Genomic DNA, 26399 nt, shown 5'->3' with positions numbered 1-26399 from the left:
GACAGGGAGAGAGGGACAGGGAGACAGGGACAGGGAGAGAGGGACAGGGAGAGAGGGACAGGGAGAGAGGGACAGGGAGAGAGGGACAGGGAGAGAGGGACAGGGAGAGAGGGACAGGGAGAGAGGGACAGGGAGAGAGGGACAGGGACAGGGAGAGAGGGACAGGGAGACAGGGACAGGGAGAGAGGGACAGGGAGAGAGGGACAGGGAGAGAGGGACAGGGAGAGAGGGACAGGGAGAGAGGGACAGGGAGAGAGGGACAGGGAGAGAGGGACAGGGACAGGGAGACAGGGACAGGGAGAGAGGGACAGGGAGAGAGGGACAGGGAGAGAGGGACAGGGAGAGAGAGACAGGGAGAGAGGGACAGGGAGAGAGGGACAGGGACAGGGAGAGAGGGACAGGGAGAGAGGGACAGGGAGAGAGGGACAGGGAGAGAGGGACAGGGACAGGGAGAGAGGGACAGGGAGAGAGGGACAGGGAGAGAGGGACAGGGACAGGGAGAGAGGGACAGGGACAGGGAGAGAGGGACAGGGACAGGGAGAGAGGGACAGGGACAGGGAGAGAGGGACAGGGACAGGGAGAGAGGGACAGGGACAGGGAGAGAGGGACAGGGACAGGGAGAGAGGGACAGGGAGAGAGGGACAGGGACAGGGAGAGAGGGACAGGGACAGGGAGAGAGGGACAGGGAGAGAGGGACAGGGACAGGGAGAGAGGGACAGGGAGAGAGGGACAGGGAGAGAGGGACAGGGACAGGGAGAGAGGGACAGGGAGAGAGGGACAGGGAGAGAGGGACAGGGACAGGGAGAGAGGGACAGGGAGAGAGGGACAGGGAGAGAGGGACAGGGAGAGAGGGACAGGGAGAGAGAGACAGGGACAGGGAGAGAGGGACAGGGAGAGAGGGACAGGGAGAGAGGGACAGGGAGAGAGGGACAGGGAGAGAGAGACAGGGACAGGGAGAGAGGGACAGGGAGAGAGGGACAGGGAGAGAGAGACAGGGACAGGGAGAGAGGGACAGGGAGAGAGGGACAGGGAGAGAGGGACAGGGACAGGGAGAGAGGGACAGGGAGAGAGGGACAGGGAGAGAGGGACAGGGACAGGGAGAGAGGGACAGGGAGAGAGAGACAGGGACAGGGAGAGAGGGACAGGGAGAGAGGGACAGGGAGAGAGGGACAGGGAGAGAGGGACAGGGAGAGAGGGACAGGGAGAGAGGGACAGGGAGAGAGAGACAGGGAGAGAGGGACAGGGACAGGGAGAGAGGGACAGGGACAGGGAGAGAGGGACAGGGACAGGGAGAGAGGGACAGGGAGAGAGGGACAGGGAGAGAGGGACAGGGAGAGAGGGACAGGGAGAGAGGGACAGGGGAGAGGGACAGGGAGAGAGGGACAGGGGAGAGGGACAGGGAGAGAGGGACAGGGAGAGAGGGACAGGGACAGGGAGAGAGAGACAGGGACAGGGAGAGAGGGACAGGGACAGGGAGAGAGGGACAGGGACAGGGAGAGAGAGACAGGGACAGGGAGAGAGGGACAGGGAGAGAGGGACAGGGACAGGGAGAGAGAGACAGGGACAGGGAGAGAGGGACAGGGACAGGGAGAGAGGGACAGGGACAGGGAGAGAGAGACAGGGACAGGGAGAGAGGGACAGGGACAGGGAGAGAGGGACAGGGACAGGGAGAGAGGGACAGGGAGAGAGGGACAGGGAGAGAGGGACAGGGAGAGAGGGACAGGGAGAGAGGGACAGGGGAGAGGGACAGGGAGAGAGGGACAGGGAGAGAGGGACAGGGACAGGGAGAGAGAGACAGGGACAGGGAGAGAGGGACAGGGAGAGAGGGACAGGGAGAGAGGGACAGGGACAGGGAGAGAGAGACAGGGACAGGGAGAGAGGGACAGGGACAGGGAGAGAGAGACAGGGACAGGGAGAGAGGGACAGGGACAGGGAGAGAGGGACAGGGACAGGGAGAGAGGGACAGGGAGAGAGGGACAGGGAGAGAGGGACAGGGACAGGGAGAGAGAGACAGGGACAGGGAGAGAGGGACAGGGACAGGGAGAGAGGGACAGGGGAGAGGGACAGGGACAGGGAGAGAGGGACAGGGAGAGAGGGACAGGGACAGGGAGAGAGAGACAGGGACAGGGAGAGAGGGACAGGGACAGGGAGAGAGGGACAGGGAGAGAGGGACAGGGAGAGAGGGACAGGGACAGGGAGAGAGGGACAGGGGAGAGGGACAGGGAGAGAGAGACAGGGAGAGAGAGACAGGGGAGAGGGACAGGGAGAGAGGGACAGGGAGAGAGGGACAGGGACAGGGAGAGAGGGACAGGGACAGGGAGAGAGGGACAGGGACAGGGACAGGGAGAGAGAGACAGGGAGAGAGAGACAGGGGAGAGGGACAGGGAGAGAGAGACAGGGAGAGAGAGACAGGGAGAGAGGGACAGGGAGAGAGGGACAGGGAGAGAGGGACAGGGACAGGGAGAGAGAGACAGGGACAGGGAGAGAGGGACAGGGACAGGGAGAGAGGGACAGGGACAGGGAGAGAGAGAGACAGGGACAGGGAGAGAGGGACAGGGACAGGGAGAGAGGGACAGGGACAGGGAGAGAGGGACAGGGACAGGGAGAGAGGGACAGGGACAGGGAGAGAGGGACAGGGAGAGAGAGACAGGGGAGAGGGACAGGGAGAGAGGGACAGGGAGAGAGGGACAGGGAGAGAGGGACAGGGACAGGGAGAGAGAGACAGGGACAGGGAGAGAGGGACAGGGACAGGGAGAGAGGGACAGGGGAGAGGGACAGGGACAGGGAGAGAGAGGGACAGGGACAGGGAGAGAGAGACAGGGACAGGGAGAGAGGGACAGGGAGAGAGGGACAGGGACAGGGAGAGAGGGACAGGGAGAGAGGGACAGGGACAGGGAGAGAGGGACAGGGAGAGAGGGACAGGGACAGGGAGAGAGGGACAGGGAGAGAGGGACAGGGACAGGGAGAGAGAGACAGGGACAGGGAGAGAGGGACAGGGAGAGAGGGACAGGGACAGGGAGAGAGAGACAGGGACAGGGAGAGAGGGACAGGGAGAGAGAGACAGGGACAGGGAGAGAGGGACAGGGACAGGGAGAGAGAGACAGGGAGAGAGAGACAGGGGAGAGGGACAGGGAGAGAGAGACAGGGAGAGAGAGACAGGGGAGAGGGACAGGGAGAGAGAGACAGGGAGAGAGAGACAGGGAGAGAGAGACAGGGAGAGAGAGACAGGGGAGAGGGACAGGGAGAGAGGGACAGGGGAGAGGGACAGGGAGAGAGAGACAGGGGAGAGGGACAGGGAGAGAGAGACAGGGAGAGAGAGACAGGGAGAGAGAGACAGGGAGAGAGAGACAGGGAGAGAGAGACAGGGGAGAGGGACAGGGAGAGAGGGACAGGGGACAGGGACAGGGAGAGAGGGACAGGGAGAGAGGGACAGGGACAGGGAGAGAGGGACAGGGGACAGGGACAGGGAGAGAGGGACAGGGAGAGAGGGACAGGGACAGGGAGAGAGGGACAGGGACAGGGACAGGGACAGGGAGAGAGAGACAGGGAGAGAGAGACAGGGAGAGAGAGACAGGGGAGAGGGACAGGGAGAGAGGGACAGGGAGAGAGGGACAGGGAGAGAGAGACAGGGGAGAGGGACAGGGAGAGAGGGACAGGGACAGGGAGAGAGGGACAGGGACAGGGAGAGAGGGACAGGGACAGGGAGAGAGGGACAGGGAGAGAGGGACAGGGACAGGGAGAGAGGGACAGGGAGAGAGGGACAGGGACAGGGAGAGAGGGACAGGGAGAGAGGGACAGGGAGAGAGGGACAGGGAGAGAGGGACAGGGAGAGAGGGACAGGGAGAGAGGGACAGGGAGAGAGGGACAGGGAGAGAGAGACAGGGACAGGGAGAGAGGGACAGGGACAGGGAGAGAGGGACAGGGACAGGGAGAGAGGGACAGGGAGAGAGGGACAGGGACAGGGAGAGAGGGACAGGGACAGGGAGAGAGGGACAGGGAGAGAGGGACAGGGGAGAGGGACAGGGAGAGAGGGACAGGGACAGGGAGAGAGGGACAGGGACAGGGAGAGAGGGACAGGGAGAGAGGGACAGGGAGAGAGGGACAGGGAGAGAGAGACAGGGACAGGGAGAGAGGGACAGGGACAGGGAGAGAGGGACAGGGAGAGAGGGACAGGGACAGGGAGAGAGGGACAGGGACAGGGAGAGAGGGACAGGGACAGGGGAGAGGGACAGGGAGAGAGGGACAGGGAGAGAGGGACAGGGAGAGAGGGACAGGGAGAGAGGGACAGGGGAGAGGGACAGGGAGAGAGGGACAGGGAGAGAGGGACAGGGAGAGAGGGACAGGGAGAGAGGGACAGGGAGAGAGAGACAGGGACAGGGAGCGAGGGACAGGGACAGGGAGAGAGGGACAGGGAGAGAGGGACAGGGACAGGGAGAGAGGGACAGGGACAGGGAGAGAGGGACAGGGAGAGAGGGACAGGGAGAGAGAGACAGGGACAGGGAGAGAGGGACAGGGAGAGAGGGACAGGGACAGGGAGAGAGGGACAGGGACAGGGAGAGAGGGACAGGGAGAGAGGGACAGGGAGAGAGGGACAGGGAGAGAGAGACAGGGAGAGAGAGACAGGGGAGAGGGACAGGGAGAGAGGGACAGGGAGAGAGAGACAGGGGAGAGGGACAGGGAGAGAGAGACAGGGGAGAGGGACAGGGAGAGAGAGACAGGGGAGAGGGACAGGGAGAGAGAGACAGGGAGAGAGAGACAGGGGAGAGGGACAGGGAGAGAGAGACAGGGAGAGAGAGACAGGGGAGAGGGACAGGGACAAGGAGAGAGGGACAGGGAGAGAGGGACAGGGATAGAGGGACAGGGAGAGAGAGACAGGGAGAGAGAGACAGGGGAGAGGGACAGGGAGAGAGGGACAGGGAGAGAGAGACAGGGGAGAGGGACAGGGAGAGAGAGACAGGGGAGAGGGACAGGGAGAGAGAGACAGGGGAGAGGGACAGGGAGAGAGAGACAGGGGAGAGGGACAGGGAGAGAGAGACAGGGAGAGAGAGACAGGGGAGAGGGACAGGGAGAGAGAGACAGGGAGAGAGAGACAGGGGAGAGGGACAGGGAGAGAGGGACAGGGAGAGAGGGACAGGGAGAGAGGGACAGGGAGAGAGGGACAGGGAGAGAGGGACAGGGGGAGAGGGACAGGGAGAGAGGGACAAGGGAGCAAAATATGTTTTGGACTGGGGAAGAGTGGATTTTAGTAAAATAAGGCAGGATCTGGCCAAGGTAGACTGGGAACAGTTACTTGTGGGGAAATCTACAGAGGAGCAGTTGGGGGTGTTCAAAAAGGAACTGGGGAGGGTACAGGCTCAACATGTTCCCTCTAGGGTGATAGGAAGGAGTAACAAGCCCAGAGAACCATGGATGACCAGAGATATTCAGGTTATGATGAGAAGGAAAAGAGAGACTTTTAGCAGGTACAAGGGAAGCAAATCAGCGGAGGCATTAGTGGAGCACAGAAAGAGCAGGGTGGAGCTTAAGAAAGCAATTAGGAGAGCAAAGAGGGGACATGAGGAAGCTGTGGCTGGTAAAAGTAGGGAAAATCCCAAGATATTTTATAAGCATATCAATGGGAAAAGTATAACTAGGGAAAGAGTAGGGCCCATAAGGGACCAAGGGGGCAATCTATGGGTGGAGCCAGAGGACATCACTAGAGTGTTGAATGAATACTTCACATCATTCTTCACCAAGAGAATGAGGATGAAGGCATCAAACCCAGGGAGAGCGCCTGTGAGGTTCTTAAGTAAATTGATGTAGGGAGTGACAAGGTATTGCAGGTGTCCGCAGGCTTAAAGGTGGACAAATCTCCAGGTCTGGATGATTTGTGTCCCAGACTGCTGAGGGAGGCAAGGGAGGAGATCACAGGGGCTCTGACCCAAATTTTTAATTCCTCTCTAGCCACGGGGGAGGTGCCAGAGGACTGGAGAACAGCTAATGTGGTTCCACTATTTAGGAAAGGTCGTAGAGATAAGCCAGGGAACTACAGGCCAGTGTGTCTCACATCAGTGGTAGGGAAACTATTGGAGAAATTTCTGAAGGCGAGTATCTATCTCCAGTTGGAGAGGCAAGGTTTGATCAGGGATAGTCAGCATGGCTTTGTCAGAGGGAGGTCATGCCTAACAAATTTGATTGAATTTTTTGAGGAGGGGACCAGGTGTGTAGATGAGGGTAGTGCAGTTGAAGTAGTTTATATGGATTTCAGCAAAGCCTTTGACAAGTTCCCACATGGGAGACTTATAAAGAAGGCAAATGCACATGGGATACAGGGTAATTTGATAAGGTGGATTCAAAATTGGCTTAGTTATAGGAGACAGGGTGATGACAGAAAGGTGCTTTAGTGACTGGAGGCCAGTGTCCAGTGGCGTACCACAGGGATCTGTGCTGGGTCCCCTATTATTTGTCATTCATATAAACGAAATAGTTGACTATGTGTGGGGTAGGATTAGTAAGTTTGCAGATGATACAAAGATTGGCCGGGTGGTTAACAGTGAGGTTGAATATCTTGGGCTACAGGAAGATATAGATGGGATGGTCAAATGGGCAGATAAGTGGCAGATGGAATTGAACCCTGAAAAGTGTGAGGTGATACACTTTGGAAGGAGTAATTTGACAAGGAAGTATTCAATGAACGGCATGACACCAGGAAGTTCTGAGGAACAAAGGGACCTTGGCATGTGTGTCCATAGGTCTCTGAAGGCAGAGGGGCATGTTAGTGGGGTGGTGAAAAAGGCATATGGGACTCTTGCCTTTATCAGTTGAGGCATAGATTACAAAAGTTGGGAGGTCATGTTGGAGTTGTATGGAATCTTGGTGAGGCCACAGCTGGAGTAGTGTGTGCAGTTCTGGTTGCCACATTATAGGAAGAATGTGATTGCACTGGAGGGGGTGCAGAGGAGATTCACCAGGATGTTGCCTGGGATGAAACATTTAAGTTATGAAGAGAGTTTGGATAGACTTGGGTTATTTTCATTGGAGTAGAGAAGACTGAGGGGCAACCTGATCGAGGTGTACAAGGTTATGAGGGGCATGGACAGGATGGATAGGGAGCAGCTGTTCCCCTTAGTTGAAGGGTCAGTCACAAGGGGACACAAGTTCAAGGTGAGGGGCAGGAGGTTTATGGGGGATGTGAGGAAAAACATTTTTACCCAGAGGGTGGTGAGGGTCTGGAATGCGCTGCCTGGGAGGGTGGTGGAGGCGGGTTGTCTCACATCCTTTAAAAAGTACCAGGATGAGCACTTGGCACATCATAACATTCAAGGCTATGGGCCAAGTGCTGGTAAATGGGATGAGGTAGGTAGGTCAGGTGTTTCTCACATGTTGGTGCAGACTCGATGGGCCGAAGGGCCTCTTCTGCACTGTGTATCTATGACTCTGTGAGGGGAGGACAGGGAAAGAGGTAGATGGAATAGGGAGGCGGAGAGGGAAGAGGGATTGGGACAAGTGAACAGGTCTCCAGCACACAGAAGTGTTTGCTTGACATTGTCACATATATTACATATACTAACCATGTCGAATGCTGAAATGCTGATGTTCTTTGTTAATTGTTTTGCATGTATTATTACTTGTATTGCTCTGGCAAGCTAGACAATAATCATTTCATCACCAAAAGTCACATCATTTTGACATAAAAGTTCTGAAAGTTTGATCACAAAGAGAACTAAAACAGCAAGACAGCCACAGCTAATCCACAGCTAACGCCCTGAGAGATAAGGCATTGTCTCAATGGAAAATTATAAACAAATGGCATTTTGAAACTGTCAGTCATTTGTAAGTTGCAGACATTAATATGTTGATTTATACATTTAATGTTGCACTAACTTTGCCATTGTCTTTTATTTTGCTCATTTTTGAATCTGTGAAGTGAACAGTGTAATTTAACACTGATAATGTGGAACTTTGTGTGCCACGTGCAAAGGGTGCGTAGAGAGGTCACTGCCCCCAGTCTGTAGCCTGCAGGATTTTTCACCCATCATCACGCAAGAACTGTGAGTTGGGCATGCTGATGTCAGCACTGGAATTCCTGACATGCATCCCTGTCCTGAGAAGCTGTACGCTGGGAATAAATTGAAAACATATCCCACATCCAGTGCTGTTGACATTCTGTCTAACAGATTATAAAACAGTAGAATTCTACTCTTCTGTCGAGTCAAGCAGCTTCTCCTTCTTATGAAGTAAATTGCTAAATACCTGAAGAGTGTAGGCCTGAGGAGGAAGAACGTACTCGAACCCCCCTATTGTGAACGTCACGTCAGGCATGCTGGATAGATAACCACAATCTACGGAGTACTGTAAACAGAAAAAAAACCCAACGGTGTCCAGTTACTGAATGAGCAATTTTTAACATGGGTGGGGGCGTGGGGGGGGGGAAGTGCCTATAAACCATTCTGAGGGCCATGCCTCATTTTAATATCATCGGCAAGCAAGACACTTTACACAATACTCTGACCGACATGAGAGCACCAGCATAGTTACCCACCCCGTGGGGATGCAGGTGGTTCGTTTGAGGACTTAGGACTAGGTGAATCAAGTGCACAGGTACAGGGGAGCAAGAGGTGCTGTGAGTGGACGAGCAGGAACAGTTATGTGGCTGCTGCCAATGCCCTCTGGAATGCTATGGAATTCGGCAGTGTGGTGAACCCGGGCAGTCATATCATTCTGCTGCTGCTATTCGGTGAGAAAAGAGATGAAAGTGTTGGCCTAGTGTATCAGTTATCTGTCTGATACATTAGCGAGGCAACTACTGACCAGTACTGCAGCAAACCCCTATTCTAACCTGGGAAGTGGCAGAAATGAATGCATTGACTGCCAGCGGCAGCTTCATCCCTGGTGCGGAGGTTGGCTATAAGTATTGTGGTGACTGACAGCATGGCATGGCTCTGCTGTTGCCTTACCTGGTGACACAGAGACTGCAAAGGCACTCACCTTGGTAAAGAGTGAGGTCATGGGGAGGGCAAACAAAGCAAGGGAATACTCAATAAAAGGCAGGGTACTGAGAGATGTAGACGAAGTGAGAGACCTTGGAGTGCATGTCCACAGGTCCCTGAAGGTGGTAGGACAGGTGGTAAAGAAAGCATATGGAATGCCTTCATTTATTGGACAAGTTATTAAACATAAAAGCAGTGATGTAATGATGGCATTGTACAAAACGCTGGTTAGGCCACAGCTGGAATTTTGTGTATAGTTCTGGTCACCCACATTACTGGAAGGACATAATTGCTCTGGAGAGACTACAGAAGAGATCTACAAGAACGTTAAAAGCAAAATACTGCCGATGCTGGAAATCTGAAGCAAAAACAGAAAATGCTGGAAAAAACTGAGCAGGTCTGGCAGCGGCTATGGAGAGAGAAGCAGAGCTAACGCTTTGAATCCATATGAACCTTTCTCGGGGCTCTGAAGAAGAGTCATACAGACTTGAAACATTAACTCTGTTTCTCTCTCCACAGATGCTGCCAGACCTGCTGAGTTTTTCCAGCATTTTCTGTTTTTGTTACAAGAATGTTGCCAGGGCTTGAAAATTGCAGCTGTGAGGAAAGATTGGGATAGGCTGGGGTTGTTTTCCTTAGGACAGAGGAGGGTGAGGGGTGACCTGATTGAGGTGTAAAAAATTAGGAGGGGCCTAGATAGGGGAGACAGGAAAGATTTGTTTCCCCCTAGCTGAGGGGTAAATTACCAGGGGGGCACAGATTTAAGGTGATTGGTAGAAGGGTTAGAGGGGACATGAGGAAAATCTTTTTCACCCAGAAGGTGGTGGGTGTCTGGAATTCACGGTCTAAGTTGGTGGTTGAGGCTGAAATGCTCAACTCACTTTAAAAGGCACCTGGATCTGCACCTGAAGTACCTGCAGGGCTATGGACCAAGTGCTAGAACGTGGGATTAAAAGTGAGCAGCTGGTTTCTTTTTTTCTCTTTTTTTTTGGCCAGTGCTGACATGATGGGTTGAATGGCCTCTTTTTGCGCCGTAACCTTTCTATGGTTCTATTGCCTGATGGCGTATTTGGACCCACAGTTGTAATTGGTGGCATAATGGTGGGTGCAGGTCATCAGACTATGCTGCACCCGATCTCTCAGGTATGTAGCATAGCCTTTGACCATTCTCCATCACTTTGAACAAGATCACATGACGAGGTGCTCAGAATGCAATTCCCTCAACTCAGAGCAACTTGGTAGCTGAAGAAAAATTAGTTTGCAAAAAAAACCAAATAGTTTTAAGTAATTCCTGCCCTTTAATTGATTTTTTTTTAACTGGGCAGGTTTAGCTCTGGGTGGCAACAGCAGGGGAAATGTGGAATTTTGATGGTTGCATCCCAGCTTGTGTACAATTGAAATATCAAACGAAATTATGTGAACAGCAGGAGAGGTGGTGGTACTTTCACTGGACCCAGAGACCCAGGTTAATTCTCTGGAGACCTGAGTTCCAATGGTACCATGGTAGATGGTGGAATTTGAATCCAATTAAAACCTAGAATTAAAAGTCTGACGACTATGAAACCAGTGTTGTAAAAGCCCATCTGATTCATTAATGCCCCTTAGGGAAGGAAATCTGCTGTCCTTTACATGACCTGGCCTACATGTGACTCCCACCAGCATGTGGTTGCCCTCTATTGACTGATTTGCTGTTTATCAGTTTGTTATGCTCAGTTTTCTATGTCCTTAATGTTTGACCTCTTCCAATCTTTATTGCAAAAAAATTGTTTCCTCTTATCTAGGCTGCAATTAAAATTCCTTCTGAAAACGATCAATTTTTTTGCAATAAATGCTGGCCCAGCCAGCGAGACCCACATCCTATGAATGAATGGAAAAAAAGCAGACAATGTCACTGGGAAAACAAGATTGGGAAATTACATAGTGTGTGAAATGAATTTGGAGTCAATGATATCCAAACTCCTGACTTTGCCGCTCTCTTCATTTGGCCTCTGCTTCCACCAGCTGAAGTATTCACTCCTATATTACTGATTAACTAGTGTCTCTTTGAGGCTCACGTAAATGAAAATATACATGTTTGTATTGCTTTGTCATGATCTTTGTAAGAATATATCCATATTTGGCTTCACATTACTTTAACAGAAAAGGCAGAATTGGTTTAAATTGTGTGCTGAGTCAGAGTCAGGCTTTGAATCATGGATCAGGTGGGTTGATCGCTGTCAGAAGGAATTTTAATTGCAGCTTAGATAAGAGGAGACAATTTTTTGCAATAAATGCTGGAAGAGATCAGACATCAAGGATGTAGACAACCGGGCATTACAAATGATAAACTGAAAGGCAGCAGTTCAGTCAACAGGATATATGATAATATGATAAAATGTCCACATTTGTCCCAGTAACAAAATATAGAAGAATGTAACTCACTGGGAATTTTACTTTCAAGGCAACGTATCATGAATAGATTTGGATAAGTATTGTTCGTGATTCCCAGAGGTTCTTTACACATAAGTTTCTTGACTTAGGGACTGCCACTGGACTGCGTGCCTTCTTAAGATGGATGTTTACATAGAATCATGGAATGATAGAGCACAGAAGGAGGCCATTCGGCCTGTCATGCCTATGTTGGCTCTTTAGTAGAGCACTCTGATTAATCCTACTCCTCTGCTCTTTCTCCATTGCCCTAAAACCCTTTTGCCTTCACGCATTTACCCAATTCCTTTTTGAATGTTACCACTGAAGCTGCTTCAGCCACCCCCCTTCAGAAACCGCTTTCCAGATCGTAACAACTCACAGTGTAAAAAAAAATAGAGTCTTCCCTGAAAGAAACTTTACTTTGAAATTATTTTGAAACAACGATAGATGAAGTTAATTGTCCGACATAATTACTGTCTCTAGCTTTAAGAATATGTCATCAAGAAAAGATAAAGGGATTGTGTTATTTCCCCAGCAGTTTGACAGACATCGTAAAGTGTGCATCAGAAATGCTTTAATTAAATCAGATTCTCATCCACATACCATCCCGTCCCTACTGGAAATGGCACCAATGAGTTTCTGCAGTTCATTAATGTTCTTACTCGGCCCAGTAAGGAGAGATGTGCCAGTGTCAACAATGGCTTTGCATCCATTTTCACAGAACGCAACAGTTCCACCAACTTTCACACTGTAAACATAAAAACATCAGAAGTAGGAGCAGGAATAGGCCACATGCCCCCCTCAAGGCTTCTCCACCAGCCAATAAGATTGTGGCTGATCTTCTGCTTCACCTCCTCTGTCCTGCCCCATCCCTATGTCCCTTGATTCTCTTAGAGTCCAAAAATCAATCAGCCTCAGTATTAAATGTGCTCAATAACTAGTCCTCTGGGGTTGAGAATTCCAAAGATTCACCACCCACTGAGTGGAGAAATTTCTCCTCATCTCAGTCCTAAATGGCCAATTCTTTATCCGGAGAGTGTGAACCCTAATTCTAGACTCTCCAGCCAATGAGAAACAACCTCTCGGCATCTACCCTCACGACCCACTTAGTATTTTTTTATGCCCCAATGAAATCATCTCTCATCCTTCCAGTCTCCAGAGGGTATAGGCCCATTCTACACAATCTCTCTCAACCCAAGTTGGCAGAAAGTGATTGGGGAAATCTCCTAACATTTGGAATGTTTTATCAGTGAATGAATTTTCACTATGTTAAGTGTTGTGTAGGACAGAAGGAACCTTTTAAGCGTTGCTTTTTTGTATTGTCATAACAAAAAATCACGTGACCTAATTTGCATGACTGCATTGTTAGAGACATCATTGTGGTGCTCAACTCTTAAGTGTCTGACTGAAAAAACTGAACTCTGCCCTTCTTCCACAAATATGAAACTGGTCATGGTGATTGATTAGGCCTATAAATCAAAGAATCACCATAACCTCGCGATCAAAGCAGTCTATTCGCTACTTGTACTGTTGCTCCGCACTGAGTGACTTTCAGCAGCTGTTTACTGCGCAGCTTCTTCTCTCAGCCTTATCCTATCTAAGGCCATGTTTTTACAAGTCAATCTCATTTCCCCTGCTTTAGTCCCTGACCAATACAAAGCAGAGTCCCTTTTAAAGCAACAATTATGAACCAGCTGATCAATACCCTGGGGGTTACCATTGACCAGAAACTGAACTGGACTAGCCATATAAATACTGTGGCTACAAGAGCAGGTCAGAGGCTAGGAATCCTGCTGCAAGTAACTCACCTCCTGACTCCCCAAAGCATGTCCACAATCTACAAGGCACAAATCTGGAGTGAGATGGAATGCTCTCCGTTTGCCTGGACGAGAGCAGCTCCCATAACATTCAAGAAGCTTGACACCATCCATGACAAAGCAGCCGTTCGATTGGCACCCCATCCACAAACATTCGCTCCCTCTACCACCGACGCACAGTAGCAGCAGTGTGTGTACCATCTACTAGATGCACTGCAGGAACTCACCAAGGCTCCTTAGGCAGCACCTTCCAAACCCACGACCACTACCATCTAGAAGGACAAGGGCAGCAGACACATGGGAACACCACCATCTGCCAGTTCCCCTCCAAGCCACCCACCATCCTGACTTGAAAATATATCGCCATTCCTTCACTATTGCTGTTTCAAAATCCTGGAACTCCCTCCCTAACAGCACCGTGGGTGTACCTACACCACATGGACTGCAGCAGTTCGAGAAGGCAGCTCACCACCACCTTCTCAAGGGCAACAAGGGATGGGCAATAAATGCTGATCGAGCCAACGATGTTGAGACTCTGTAAATTAATTTTTAAAAAATTAAACTATAAAAGTGCACAATTCCCCATTTAATCCTTGTCTATTTTCTATGAGGTCTGTTCTGAGTGACTAAAATAGGATTATTTTTGGCAGAGGTTCATCTTCAGAATCTTTCAATAGTCGGTTAAAAAGAATCCTCTTGAACAAATGGGCCTCTGCTGTTTCAGAGTATCAGGCCTCAGGAAGTTTAGATCTCAGGCTGGGGAGCTGGAGGTAACAGTTTTTAAAACATCTCTCGACAAAAGACTAGGTTAATGCCTGGTCAATGGTGACCACTCATGGGCTCTGGAAGGGTGAGTTTGATAAGCCAAATTCTGTTTTGTTGTTGTGGAATATTTATTGAATTCACCAGGCTTGACTGTGGACCCTGCTGCCCTCATTAAGGTGAGCATTGTGTACGAATTTGTGGAAGCTGCAGTTTGCAGCCCATGTTAAGTCGCAGGTACTGAAGATACATGGGAGATATCATTAACAGCACAAAACCAGGCCATTCAGCCCAACAGGTCTATGTGGCTGTTTAGGCTCATTTGAGTATCCCTCCACCTTACTTCATCACAGCCTCTTCACATACTCTTCTATTTCCTTCTCCCTCACGCTAAATTCCCCTTAAACGCATCACTGCTATTCACCTCAAGTTACGACCAGAAATTTCTATTTACCAATAATCTTGGTCAGTTTTCTAACAGCTCAATCCTCGCGTAGTGAATTCCCCGCGAGTGTGGGAACTGACTTCTTAACCTGTCAGTGTAGTTAAAAAGGTTCTTGTGATGAGGTCTCTCTTTACTATCTCCCACGGAATCGCTTGCTTGATTCAAAGGTCAATCTGTGGCACACCATTACCCTCCCTGTTTTTGAGACCCACCCCACCCCGCCCTGCCCCACCCTACTAGGCCCCACCACTAGAAGTTCCCTGTTCCACGTCATGCTCATGTTACTGCTGCTAAACCGAGTTCAGAATCATGTCAAAATGTCATTCAAGGGTTGATCTGCAGGAAGTAGTCTCTGACCGCCATCTAGTGGTTCTGTGAAACACTACACTCCATTGTGCATCACTTGACATGAAAAAAATACATGGGCCTGTATTTACTTATCTAACTGAATTTGCCAGTATCCCTGAGTGGTCACAGGAACCCAGTGGAGTTCACCAGTGAAGTGCGAAGTGTCGAATCCGCCAAAAATGATTTCGCTCCCACTCTCATCATTTGGATTCCTGGGGAACAGAGCAAGAGGAGAAGCCGTTAAAGTTTGGTTGAAAGTAAGAACGGATTTATCTTTACAAAATGAAACACTCCAGCAGTGGCGACAGAATACAATACAAAACGGTGTGTGTTAAAGAATGAATGGCGTAGCTCGAGGGTTCTTCTGGTCAGCGTTAGTATTGGAATTGTGAGCCTGCTCTCTATACTCACTATGGGGATTTGTGCCCCCTCCCTTGTGTTAACCGGCCTGTCAGTTAAGGCAATTAAGTGGGTTTGGGCCTCTTAACATGGTTCCCTCCGCCTCCACATTGCAAAAGCACCGGGCAAAACTTTTATACCTGGGGAGGCGATGGCATTGTCGCTGGGCTGGTATTCTGGAGATCCAGGGTAACGGTCTGGGGACTCAGGTTCAAATCCCACCATGGCTGATGGTGAAATCCGGATTCAATTAAAAAAAAAATCTGGAATTAAAATTCTGATGATGACCATGAAATCATTGTCGATTGTCGTAAAACCCCATCTGGTTCACGAATGTCCTTTAGGGAAGGAAATCCACTGTCCTTACCTGGTCTGGCCTACACGTGACTCCAGACCCACAGCAATGTGGTTGACTCTTAAATGCCCTCTGAACAAGGGCGATTGGGGCAACCTAGACAGCGATGCCCACGTCCCATGAATGAATAAATTTATAAAAAGCTCTTGGAGAGGAATTGTTTTCAGGGATCCTGAGGCAGACCATGGGATCTGGGATCCTGAAGGAGGGGCACTGGGATGGGATTCTTAAAGTCTAGAAACATTGGGGTTGGCTAAAGCTCAGTGAGGACCATCATTATTTTTTTATTCGTTCGTGGGATGTGGGCGTCACTGGCTAGGCAAGAATTTATTGCCCATCCCTAATCGCCCTTGTTCAGGGGGTATTTAAGAGTCAACCACGTTGCTGTGGGTCTGGAGTCACATGTAGGCCAGACCGGGTAAGGACAGCAGATTTCCTTCCCTAAAGGACATGCATGAACCAGATGGGTTTTTACAACAATCGACAATGGTTTTGTGGCCTTCATTAGACTTTTAATTCCAGATTTTTCTTTAACTGAATTCAAATTTCACCATCTACTGTGGTGGGATTCAAATTACCAGGGTCCCCAGAGCATTACCCTGGGCCTCTGGAATACTAGTCCAGCGACAATACCACTACACCACTCCAAATATTAATCTAAAGCTTTGTCAGTACTTTGATGGGGATAGCAGAAGCTGGGTTTGTGCAGGACAGTGGGTGGTGAATGGAAAAGCATGAGGAATGTGATTCTGCAGTCCAGCAGGATTCATGAAGGGGTTTGGGAACATTGGGATTCGCTGGGATCTGGCAGTATAGGGAAGGAGCCTTTTTGACTGGAGAATTCAATCTCCAGTCCTTCCAAAGTCTTTTAGAAAAAATACAAAGAAACTCCTGTAATCCTCATAGGTTGAAGGGACACAACCTTCGCCCCTTCAGTTCCTGTTGTACACAGATTGAACACTGGGAAACTCTGCAAACTGTAAATTCTCACAAGCTGCAGAATTAAATAAAGCTCTCAACTATTACAATGTTAAATAAAAAGCTAGTCGAAGATTGGGGAGGCTGATAAAAACTTTAACACGACATTATAAGGCACAAAAGACAAATTCACAGATTGATTTAGCAATTTGAACGTGAAATTTGCAATTTTGTATATTTGGAAAATTTGTTTAAACCCTTATCAAGTACATTTGGTTCTGAGCAAAAATAACAGGTGAAAAAATTGCCAGCGAGCAATTTATAGGACCGGTATTTGGGCAATCACAGTGATGGGTGATAATATAATTGGTGGCATAGAATTTTATAATGGAGAAAAGTTGACACAAAAAGGTTGGGCAGTGAATGCAGGCAAAATATTTTTAGTGCATCAAAGACATCCTGTACATCTTTTTAATCATTGTCATAATTGATCATGTAAGAAAGGAAGACTGGTATTTATTAAGGAACAGCACCTCATCTTCCAACTAGGCACTTTACAGCCTTCCGGACTGAATATTGAATTCAACAACTTTAGATCATGAACTCTCTCCTCCATCCCCCCCCCCTTTCTGATCCCCCCTTTTTTTCCAATAATTTATATAGATTTTTCTTTTCCCACCTATTTCCATTATTTTTAAATGTATTTCCATCCATTGTTTTTTCTCTACCTTTTAGTCTTTTTCGACCCCTTCCCCCCACCCCACCCCCACTAGGGCTATTTGTATCTTGCTTGAACTGCTTTCTACCCTTAATGTCACCTATTAGCACATTCCTTAGATAATATCAGCACCGTCAACACCCCTTTGTCCTTTTGTCTGTGACATCTTTTGGTTATCTCCACCTATCACTGGTCCTCTATTCAGCTCTACCTGTTCCACCCCCCCAAACCCGCTTTTATATTTCACCCCTTTTCTAAGTTTCCTTAGTTCTGTTGAAGAGTCATACGGACTCGAAACGTTAACTGTGTTCCTCTCCGCACATGCTGCCAGACCTGCTGAGTTTTTCCAAGTATTTTTGTTTTTGTTTCGGATTTCCAGCATTTGCAGTGTTTTGCTTTTAACTTGTATTTATTTAGTGCTTTTCACGACCATCCGACGCCTTAAAGTGTTTTACAGCTGAAGTGCAGCCACTGTTCAATGTGGCAAACATGGCAGCCAATTAGCGCACAGCAAACTCACACAAGCCGTAATGTGCTAACGACATGATAGTCTGTTTTCGTCATGTTGATTTTCATGTTGACCACGCTTAGAATACTGTGAACAGTTTTGGTCCCCTTATCTAAGGAAAGATACCATGGCATTGGAGGCTGTCCAGAGAAGGTTCATTATCCCGGGTATGGAGGGATTTTCTTATGAGGAGAGGTTGAGTAGGTTGGGCCTGTACTCATTGGAGTTTAGAAGAATGAGAGGTGACCTTATTGAACCATATAAGATTCTTAGGGGGCTTGACAGGGTAGATCCTGAGAGGTTGTTTCCCCATGTGGGAGAGTCTAGGACCAGACAGCGATGAGGAGGAATTTCTTCTCTCAGAGGATAGTGAATCTGTGGGATTTTTTACTGCAGAGGGTTGTAGAAGCTGAGTCATTAAGTATATTCAAGGCTGAGATGGACAGATTTTTAATCAGTAAGAGAATCAAAGGTTATGGGGAAAAGGCAGGAAAGTGGAGTTGAGGATTATCAGATCAGCCATGATCTCATTGAATGGCAGAGCAGACTCGATGGGCTGAATGGACTACTTCTGCTCCTACGTCTTATGGTTTTATGATTAAGAGATAAATATTGGCCAAGGCACTAGGGATAACTGCCCTGCTGCTCTTCAGTATAGTGCCATAGATTATTTTTCATCCTTCTGAGCAGGCAGATGGGGCCTCAGTTTAACATCTCATCCAGTGTACCCGCAGTATCACATTAGTGTCAGCCTTCATTTTTGTGCTCAAACCCCGAAGTGGGACTTAAACCCAGAAGCTTGGGGCTTAGAGGAAAGAATTCTACCAACTGAGCCACAGATGACAAACCCAAGCACTCCAGTAAGAAATTAAATCAACATGGTTTCACCCAGCAACACCAAACACACAAATTGTTTCAAGATGATATTAAGTTATGGTTGCCATCATGCTAATTCTTTGCATAGAGATTGTGTTAATTACAGACCAATGTCCCTCTCAAATATCTCATCCATTGACTCTTCATTACCTGTAACGCTCAGCGTTTCCAACAACGTTACTCGAGGGTGATTGGGCGCAAATTTTGTTGAGTTTTCTCTGTCTTCGCTAGACCAAATGCATTGAAGTCAATTCCCAAACAGCTGCTCACACAACACTAAACCAGGGAACAAACCCAGGAACTTTCTGAACTGCCTAAGGCTCAAACCATGCAAGTTTGAAGTGTACCTTTGTTGAGCAGTTGGTGGGGGTGGGTGGGGTGGCGTTGGTGGTGAGAGGAGTTGAAAGTAATAGATGCATTTATATAGTGCCTTTCATGACCACAGGAAGTCCCAAAGTGCTTTCTCACCCAATGAAGTAAATTATTTTCAGTAATATTGACATTTAATTTCAGTCATCCTTCACAAAATGCCACCGGTTTCTTTTTTATTCGTTCATGGGATGAAGGCATCGCTGGCTAGGCCAACATTTATTGCCCATCCCTAATTGCCCATTATGGCTTGCTGGGCCATTTCAGAGGACATGTAAGAGTCAACCACATTTCTGTGGGTCTGGAGTCACATGTAGGCCAGACCAGGTAAGGACAGCAGATTTCCTTCCCTAAGGGGCATTAGTGAACCAGATGGGTTTTTACAACAATTGACAATGGTTTCATGGTCATCATTAGATTCACTCCAGATTTTTAAACTAAATTCAAATGTCATCATCTGCCATGATGGGATTTGAACCCTGGTCCCCAGAGCATTACCCCGTTCTCTGGATCACTAGTCCAGTGACAATACCTGCCCTAATTGTGACAAAGTTTTGTTTAAACAGAAGTGAATCTAGATATTGAAAACAGAAATATATAATAGTGGATTGAATTTGGTTCAAAAATATCAGGATTTGTATTGATGAAAGAATTAAAGACTATTCTGGATCAGATTGACCAGCCATTTAACCATATTCTATTGAATTAGAGAGTATTAATAAAATCCCAAATATTCTAATCTAGAATGTTGTGTAGTACACATCATGTCAAAGAAAAGGGAACCTTTGTCTCAAAGATATGCATTCCAAATATTGAATTTACTTCTTGTAATGGCGATGAAATAAAGCCCAACCTGCTGAGATACACTGAGAAGAGGGGCAGGTCCACGAGGCCTTGTGCCATCATGTTGTCAAACACAGGGGTGGCATCTGCTGCTGCAATAGATGGATAGGCCAGTCCAAGAATCCCATCAAACGGGGAGTACAAAAATGCAGTGCCAGGCTCTGTCACACTCTCACCAAATTTCTGGTTCATGACAGAGATGCCTTCAACCTAAGTAGAGAAAGAAAGGTTTGTGTTTACTTAGGGTCATTTCTGACCTCATGACATCCCAAAGCGCTTTGCAGCCAATGAAGTGCTTTTGAAGTGCCGTGCCTGTTGTAATGTAGGAAACGCATTAACCAATTTGCACACAGCATGCTCTCACAAACAGCAGTGAGAAAATGAGCTGGGTCAAAATCCTGGAACTCCCTCCCTAACAGCACTGTGGATGTACCTACACCACATGGACTGCAGCGGCGCAAAAATGTAGCTTCACCGCCACCTTCAGGGCAACTAGCGATGGGCAATAAATGCTGGGCCAGCCAGCGATGCTCAAAACCCATGAACGAATTTTAAAAAAGACCAGGTAATGTGCTTTAGTGATGTAGGCTGAGGGGTAAATAATTGTCAGAACACTGAGGATAACTCCCCTGCTCTTGGCTGAAATAGTGCCATGGGATTGTTTGTGACCACCTGAGAGGTTTGGTTTCACATCGCTACCTCTGGCAATGCTGCACCCCCTCAGTACTGCACTGGAGTATGACCTTGCGGGCGGAATTATCTGCTCCCGCCGGCAGCAGAAATTGCCATGGGTGGTGGCACTTAATTTGGCGGGAGACAGAATACCTGTTTTCCGACGTGGGATAAACATTTTGCTCTCCCGATCTTCAAGGCAGGTTAAAGGGCAGGTCCAGCTTCCCGACGAACAACGTTGGGAACCCCATTCACATGCATTAGCACTTCACGCATGCTCATTAAAAGGCCACCTCGCTGGAATTAAGCTCCCCCCTCCAAATTAAGAGCATAGAACACTCAGCTTTACGAATGTATATAAGTGGCGCACACACCTGGCGAGCTTCGCCTCTTCCACGGTAATGGCTGCCGTCCAGGTGAGAAGGGGGGGCGGGGGGGGAGGTGGGGGGGCCTGTCTCTGATTGGCACAGGGCCTGGAGAAGTAAGGGCCTGAGAAGCAAGAGGCAGCGAGCCTCTATAAGATCAAGAGGCTGGCGAACATGGAACACTGCAATGGCGAGCATTAGACATGTTGTAGGCAGTGCTCTTATCTAGAGGTGAGTGAAAGGCAAAGCCAGAGGTGCCTCCATATGCCTCAGGATATGGTTGCTCACATCTGCCACCTTTTCCTCCTCTATGAACTTTGGCCGCAGAATCTCTGGAAGGGCAGTGCAGCGTTCCTGGCCTGCATTGAGTTCATGCTTGCCCTTTTAAATACGATGCCAGGACCTTTGACCCTGTGAGGTAACAGTGGGGCGGCTGACTTCCTGCCCCCCGCCCAAATCGAAATTTGCTGAGCTCCCCCACCGATGCATAATTAATGAGCTGAGAAGCAAAAAAAAGATTGCATGTGTGTCCACCTGCCTCACTGTCCAAGCAGGAGTCCTGCAGACCTTCCCAACCACCACCGGACTTGCTCTCCGGAATGGAAAATCACACCCGATATTTCGTACGGAGGTCTCGGGGAGGGGGGGGAGAGAGAAACAGCTATTCAGGTGTTAAAAAACTTTCAGAAAAGCAGGAGTATTTTTTGTTATATTTTATCCCCCACCCCCCCCCCCACCAGCCTGGGAGCTCTGAGGCCAACTGCAGCTGAAATAAAGACACAAATTGCTGGAACTCAGGCGGCTTCTGTGGCAAGAGAAGCAGAGGCTGGATTGTCCAGTCCCACCTGCTGCGGGGCCAGGAATTCCTGGCCGGAGTCAATCGCCCGGCCCGTCAAGTTTTCCGCCTCGCTCACGTCGATTCTTGTCGCAGACGAGACCGGAAAATCCCGGCCATTGACTTAAGAATTCACGTCCATAACCTTTCATGTCAAGTAATTAAAGACCCAAGAGCAATCCACCTCTTGACCTTCTGGGCGATACTGGCCTCGTTTGGATCAACTTGTCCTGTTAAGTGTATTGTTGCTCAAGCAATATCAGGCAAGCACTGTGTCCCTTGTGACATTTCAGATTCCTCTGTAGGAGAAAACAAAAACTCACCGTTACCGTGTCTATTCCAATTATTCCTGTCAGACTACCTGTACCGTAATGGATTGAGAAAGGGCGTCCATCCCTTGTATAAGTTGATGATTTATCTGGGGCATACTTGTCATGGTCTCCTGTAAAAGAGAAAAATCTTCACACTGAGGCACAATTCTCGGTACAAATTCGATCATTTTAACTTACCTCATAGAAAACTTGCATGCATAAGTTTTTTCATTCTCCTTATACAAGGGCAAGATTACATCCCAGTTGGCACGATATGATGAGATATATTCTCATTGCCAAAACATCATTATTCCTTTATAAATGAACCAGTACATAGCATTTTGGAAGGCCAGTATAGATCCCGAAATGGCAGGTTACATTTGATCATTTTACTGGATTTTTTTGAGGTGATTCTAGATCTCCAGGATAGGGATCTATCAGTGAATGTTACCTATTTGCTTCAGACAACATCCAAATATGCCCATGGGATGATGGTAAAGGTTGGATAGAGGCAAGGTCGGAAGGTAGACAGCTTAGAGTGGTGGTGATGAGAGAGGTGCAGATTGCACTGGTTGTCAGTGGAGGTCAGTGATGTGGTTATTGTTGTTTCTGATTTTTATGAATGACTTGGAGGATGTAATATTGCCTGAGGTGTCTAAATTGGCCAATTACACTAAACTGGATGCAAGTGCCAATGATAGGTCCCTGACAAACCCAAACTCTTCACAGCCAATGAGTTATGAAGCCAATGAAGGGCCAGATATTAGGTAGACAGTATTTGGATCTGCCCTCTTGCGTTATGATGCTAGAGATGGAGGTGGGACCAACAAGTTGGCATCATCCATTGATAGTCCCACTAGTCCCTCACTTCATCCAAACTCTGATAAACCCTCAGGATACAGTGCACAGTACATTTCAGTGGTGGTGGAAGAACCCACAGGAGTGTTTCAGGCAAGTTCCATGGAGCTTGAAATCCTGACAAATTCCTGACATATCCATGGTAAAGCTGCCTCCATTGAAAGAGGTTGATTGGCTCTTGACACAACTGGATCTCCTGACTCTGTGGCTAAATGGATGGGTATATTGCATTTTCCAGATCCCCACCCACTCCTGCATCCACCTATCATGTTTCACCAGTTGTGCCAATACTGGTTTGGGTCTCATCTACAATATGCGAATTGTCTGATTTCAGAAAAGCAGACAGAAGCAGACATTCATCTCATGGACACACCATTTCCATTCTGCCATTGTGTTCAAGGCCTTTGAAACCTCAATGTTTAATCCTTACAATAGCTTAGCCTCCAAAAATAACAAGTACTTGATTCACCCTAATATATCCTCTAGTTCATATCTCGAAACAGAATGAAAAGTCAACATTATAGCTAATGACAACCTGGATTCTAAAAGGAGTACCAACTTGAACAGGAATTTTGAAAGTTAATCTGGTGATAATACATGCCCAGCAAAAAATCCCAGGAATGGCTGGAAAATCTATGTCACGCCCCTGAACATGGCACAGTCCATTTTTGCGGGGAGGAACTGGAGTCAGGCTGGGTTTGCTCATCCTGCTTGGCATCCATTTAAATCACCAGCTGCCTCTACTGAAGTGGGATTTTGGTAGGTCAGGAGTGCAAAGGAGTGTGAAACCTGTCATGTGCAGATTTGACCAGGCAAGAGGAGGTCCGAGCTTGGTGGATTCATTTAGATAGCCAGGGTACCCCTTTGGAGAGGTAAGGCATCCCCTTGGATCTGGTCCCTGGACACCATTGGGAGAGGTAAAGCGCCCTTTGGGAGAGGTAAGGCACCCTTTGGGATTGTTAAAAGTAAACATAATTTTGTGTAAAAAGCACATAAACTCATTGGAACTGGCAAAGCTGTCACAGAACTGTCAAAGAACTGTCCAGCTGTCAAAGATCTTGCAAACCTGTCAAAACTGTGACGGAACTGTCAAAGGACTCTAGATGAGTTGGCATGGAGGGGGTAAGGGCAAAGGGTTGTGGATGGGGGTCATGGGTTGGCACGATTTGGCACTAAGTTGACATAGGGTCTATAGAGGGCCATGGGGATGTAGAGGGTATGACCGGCCACGGGATGTGGATGGAGGGGCATGGGTTGACATTGAGGGTATGAGGGGCTGTGAGGGTGGGTGAAGGGCATGAGGCAGCATCGGGTGACATGGATAGGGCGAGTGGGGAGTGTATAGGGAGGTGAGGGCTGGAGGGCTAGTCCGTGTTTTATTCTTTTGTCTTATTGAATTCGATGCAGTGTTGGAACACAGGTGCAGGCCTTCCACACTGCCCTCTTCTGCAAGCGGCAGCCTGGTCCCGGGAGTGGTGGGCCCCGAGTTCTAATCCAGCGCCCCCCAACCACCCCCCCCCCCCACCCCAACGCAGAACGAAACTCCAAACTGTGGGCCGCCATTTTTTAACGGGTCAGGTTCACAGAGCCGGGAATTGTCCTGAACCCGCGCACCCAACCCAGGAGTGAAAACCCTCTTGCCGACCTGGGTTATACTTACTGCAAGCTCGGCTGTGGCAATAAACCGACGGCACCCACAAATTAGATGACCCGGTATCAAATACGACGGTGAAATTCTGAGGAGGTGTGCCGATAGAAATCTCCCCTCCGTACTGAGCCTGTTAAGAAACATGAATAACGATGTGAATGCAGGTAGTGCCAGACAGCAGTGAGGTCCTTGTCTGCCCAACGGAAACACTTGTTGACCCATCGGCGCTGACTCACAAGGTGCTCCATTTATAAACTTCGAACAACCAAGAGTGTAAATCTTTTTCTCTCAAATTTCCCATCAACCCAAACCTTTCGGGGTAAAAGGATCCATAGTCTCCCCCGCGCTCTGTTAATATTCCTTGAAGTCTGGAGCAGGAACTGAAACCTCAGCCAACTAAGGCTTCGGTTACAGCTGCTTTGCCAGGCCCTTTAACCGGGTCGATTCGGCGGAGAGGGGTGGAACAGGAGGTGTGAGGGTGAACCCTACAAAAACCGGGCGCCGGGACGCCTTGATTTCCGAAAGCTTTCGCCAATCGCTTCGTCATTGGTGGGTGGGTATCAAAATGAATAGGGTGCCCACAGGGGGCGGCCAGGGGGGTGGGGGGCGGGGGGGTGGGGGGTGGGCGGTGAGGCTGGTGGGGTCAAGCCCAGCTTCCCCCAGGGACCTACGCAAATGGCAAGAGAAATACAGAACCAGGGCAGAGGTCAGGCCAGCAATCTGGTGATGAGCGGGAGCGTGTGTGGGGAGGGGGGGACAGGGAGGGCCAATACGTCCGTGTGGATTGGACAAGCACTACCGTTCCGTCTGGTCCACAAGGAACCTGTACCCAGACCCTTACCCCAGAGCATGTTGTAGAAGGGCCCCAAATTGTACATGCCCATTGGCTGTGCCCGTAGTTAAAATAGCCTTCCACCTCAATGATGCCGCTATTGAAAACAGGTCCCCTCTCCACTGGGGAGGTGACTTTTCAGTGCCTGAGGTCAGCTGAAGAAAATTGAAGCGTGTGCCGGAATGTGGTGCAAACTTGCAACCCCCCCCCCCAACCTCCACACCACCACCACCAGCCCCCCCTCCCCCAACCACCATATCAAGCCTTAACCACCAACACGGTTCCCACCGGATGAGGAAGAGTTAAAATTGGCTCAGAAGGGAAGGGTTTTCCCCAAGGTCAGGAACTGAGGCAGATAGGGCCTGAAAATTCTGGCGTTGGCGGGCAACCAGTTAGCTCATTGAGAGCCTTGTCAAGGGGCAGTTAAAGGGGGTTGCCTGGGATTTTCCAGTTGGCCTCCAGTTTCCCCATGTGGCTGGGTGGTGGGGGTGGTGGTGGTGGTGTGGGGGTGCAGTTCGATTGCATGCGGGCACACAGTCCTTGAGATGGACCCCCAGCCCACCCTCCTCTCCCCCAAACCCACGGTGATGGCCTGACTGCTTTTTATGTTTTTAATTACATTTTTTAAAAAAAAAATAGCTGGTGAGAGGGAGGCTTCATGTTGAAGTACCCTCTCTGTTACTTGCACTTCACTACAGCCTGCTTCTCCCCTGAAGGTCGAAGGTGTCTGATTGGCCCTCTTCTTCAGAGCCTGCCTGCTGCCCCTATGTGTACAGGGAACCTGTTTCCATGCCAATTAGAGGGGCACCCTGACCAAAATCCCAATTAATAACGGGATCCCCGTGCTGGGGGTGAGTTCGAGCCCAGGAACAATTTTGGCTCCTGTTTCCAGTCCCGCAAAGCCAAAATTCAACCCTAAATTTCATCCGGTGATTTATTTCTGCGTATTTCCATTTTTAGTTGTTGTGAGTGCTGTTACAATTTCACAGCACAGGACATTAGCACAGTGGTCTCAAACACTCCCTTTGTCTCAAAGCGAAGTGAAGATGCGTTGACTGTATCACCTCCCAAAATGCAAATCAATCAGTAAAGGCAACATTCAATATTTCATATTGGTTTCACAAAATAAGAAACACAGGTCA

The 26399-nt window shown here is 49.0% G+C and overlaps 1 protein-coding gene across 1 annotated transcript in view; it reads right to left on the bottom strand.

Moving 5' to 3' along the window:
- Positions 1–26399, bottom strand: part of LOC121282004 (cathepsin E-A-like) — a 73200-nt gene that overhangs the window by 30170 nt on the left and 16631 nt on the right. The window contains exons 3-8 of the mRNA XM_041195316.1: positions 24438–24555; positions 21932–22050; positions 19747–19946; positions 14840–14962; positions 11982–12126; positions 8233–8331 (exon numbers count right to left, since the gene is read on the bottom strand). Of these exons, the coding sequence (XP_041051250.1) occupies positions 8233–8331; positions 11982–12126; positions 14840–14962; positions 19747–19946; positions 21932–22050; positions 24438–24555 (804 nt within the window). The remainder of the gene's footprint in view (positions 1–8232; positions 8332–11981; positions 12127–14839; positions 14963–19746; positions 19947–21931; positions 22051–24437; positions 24556–26399) is intronic.

This window comes from Carcharodon carcharias, chromosome 9, assembly GCF_017639515.1.
Source record: "Carcharodon carcharias isolate sCarCar2 chromosome 9, sCarCar2.pri, whole genome shotgun sequence".
Classification (NCBI taxonomy): domain Eukaryota; kingdom Metazoa; phylum Chordata; class Chondrichthyes; order Lamniformes; family Lamnidae; genus Carcharodon; species Carcharodon carcharias.
This window is presented reverse-complemented; position numbering and strand designations above follow the sequence as displayed.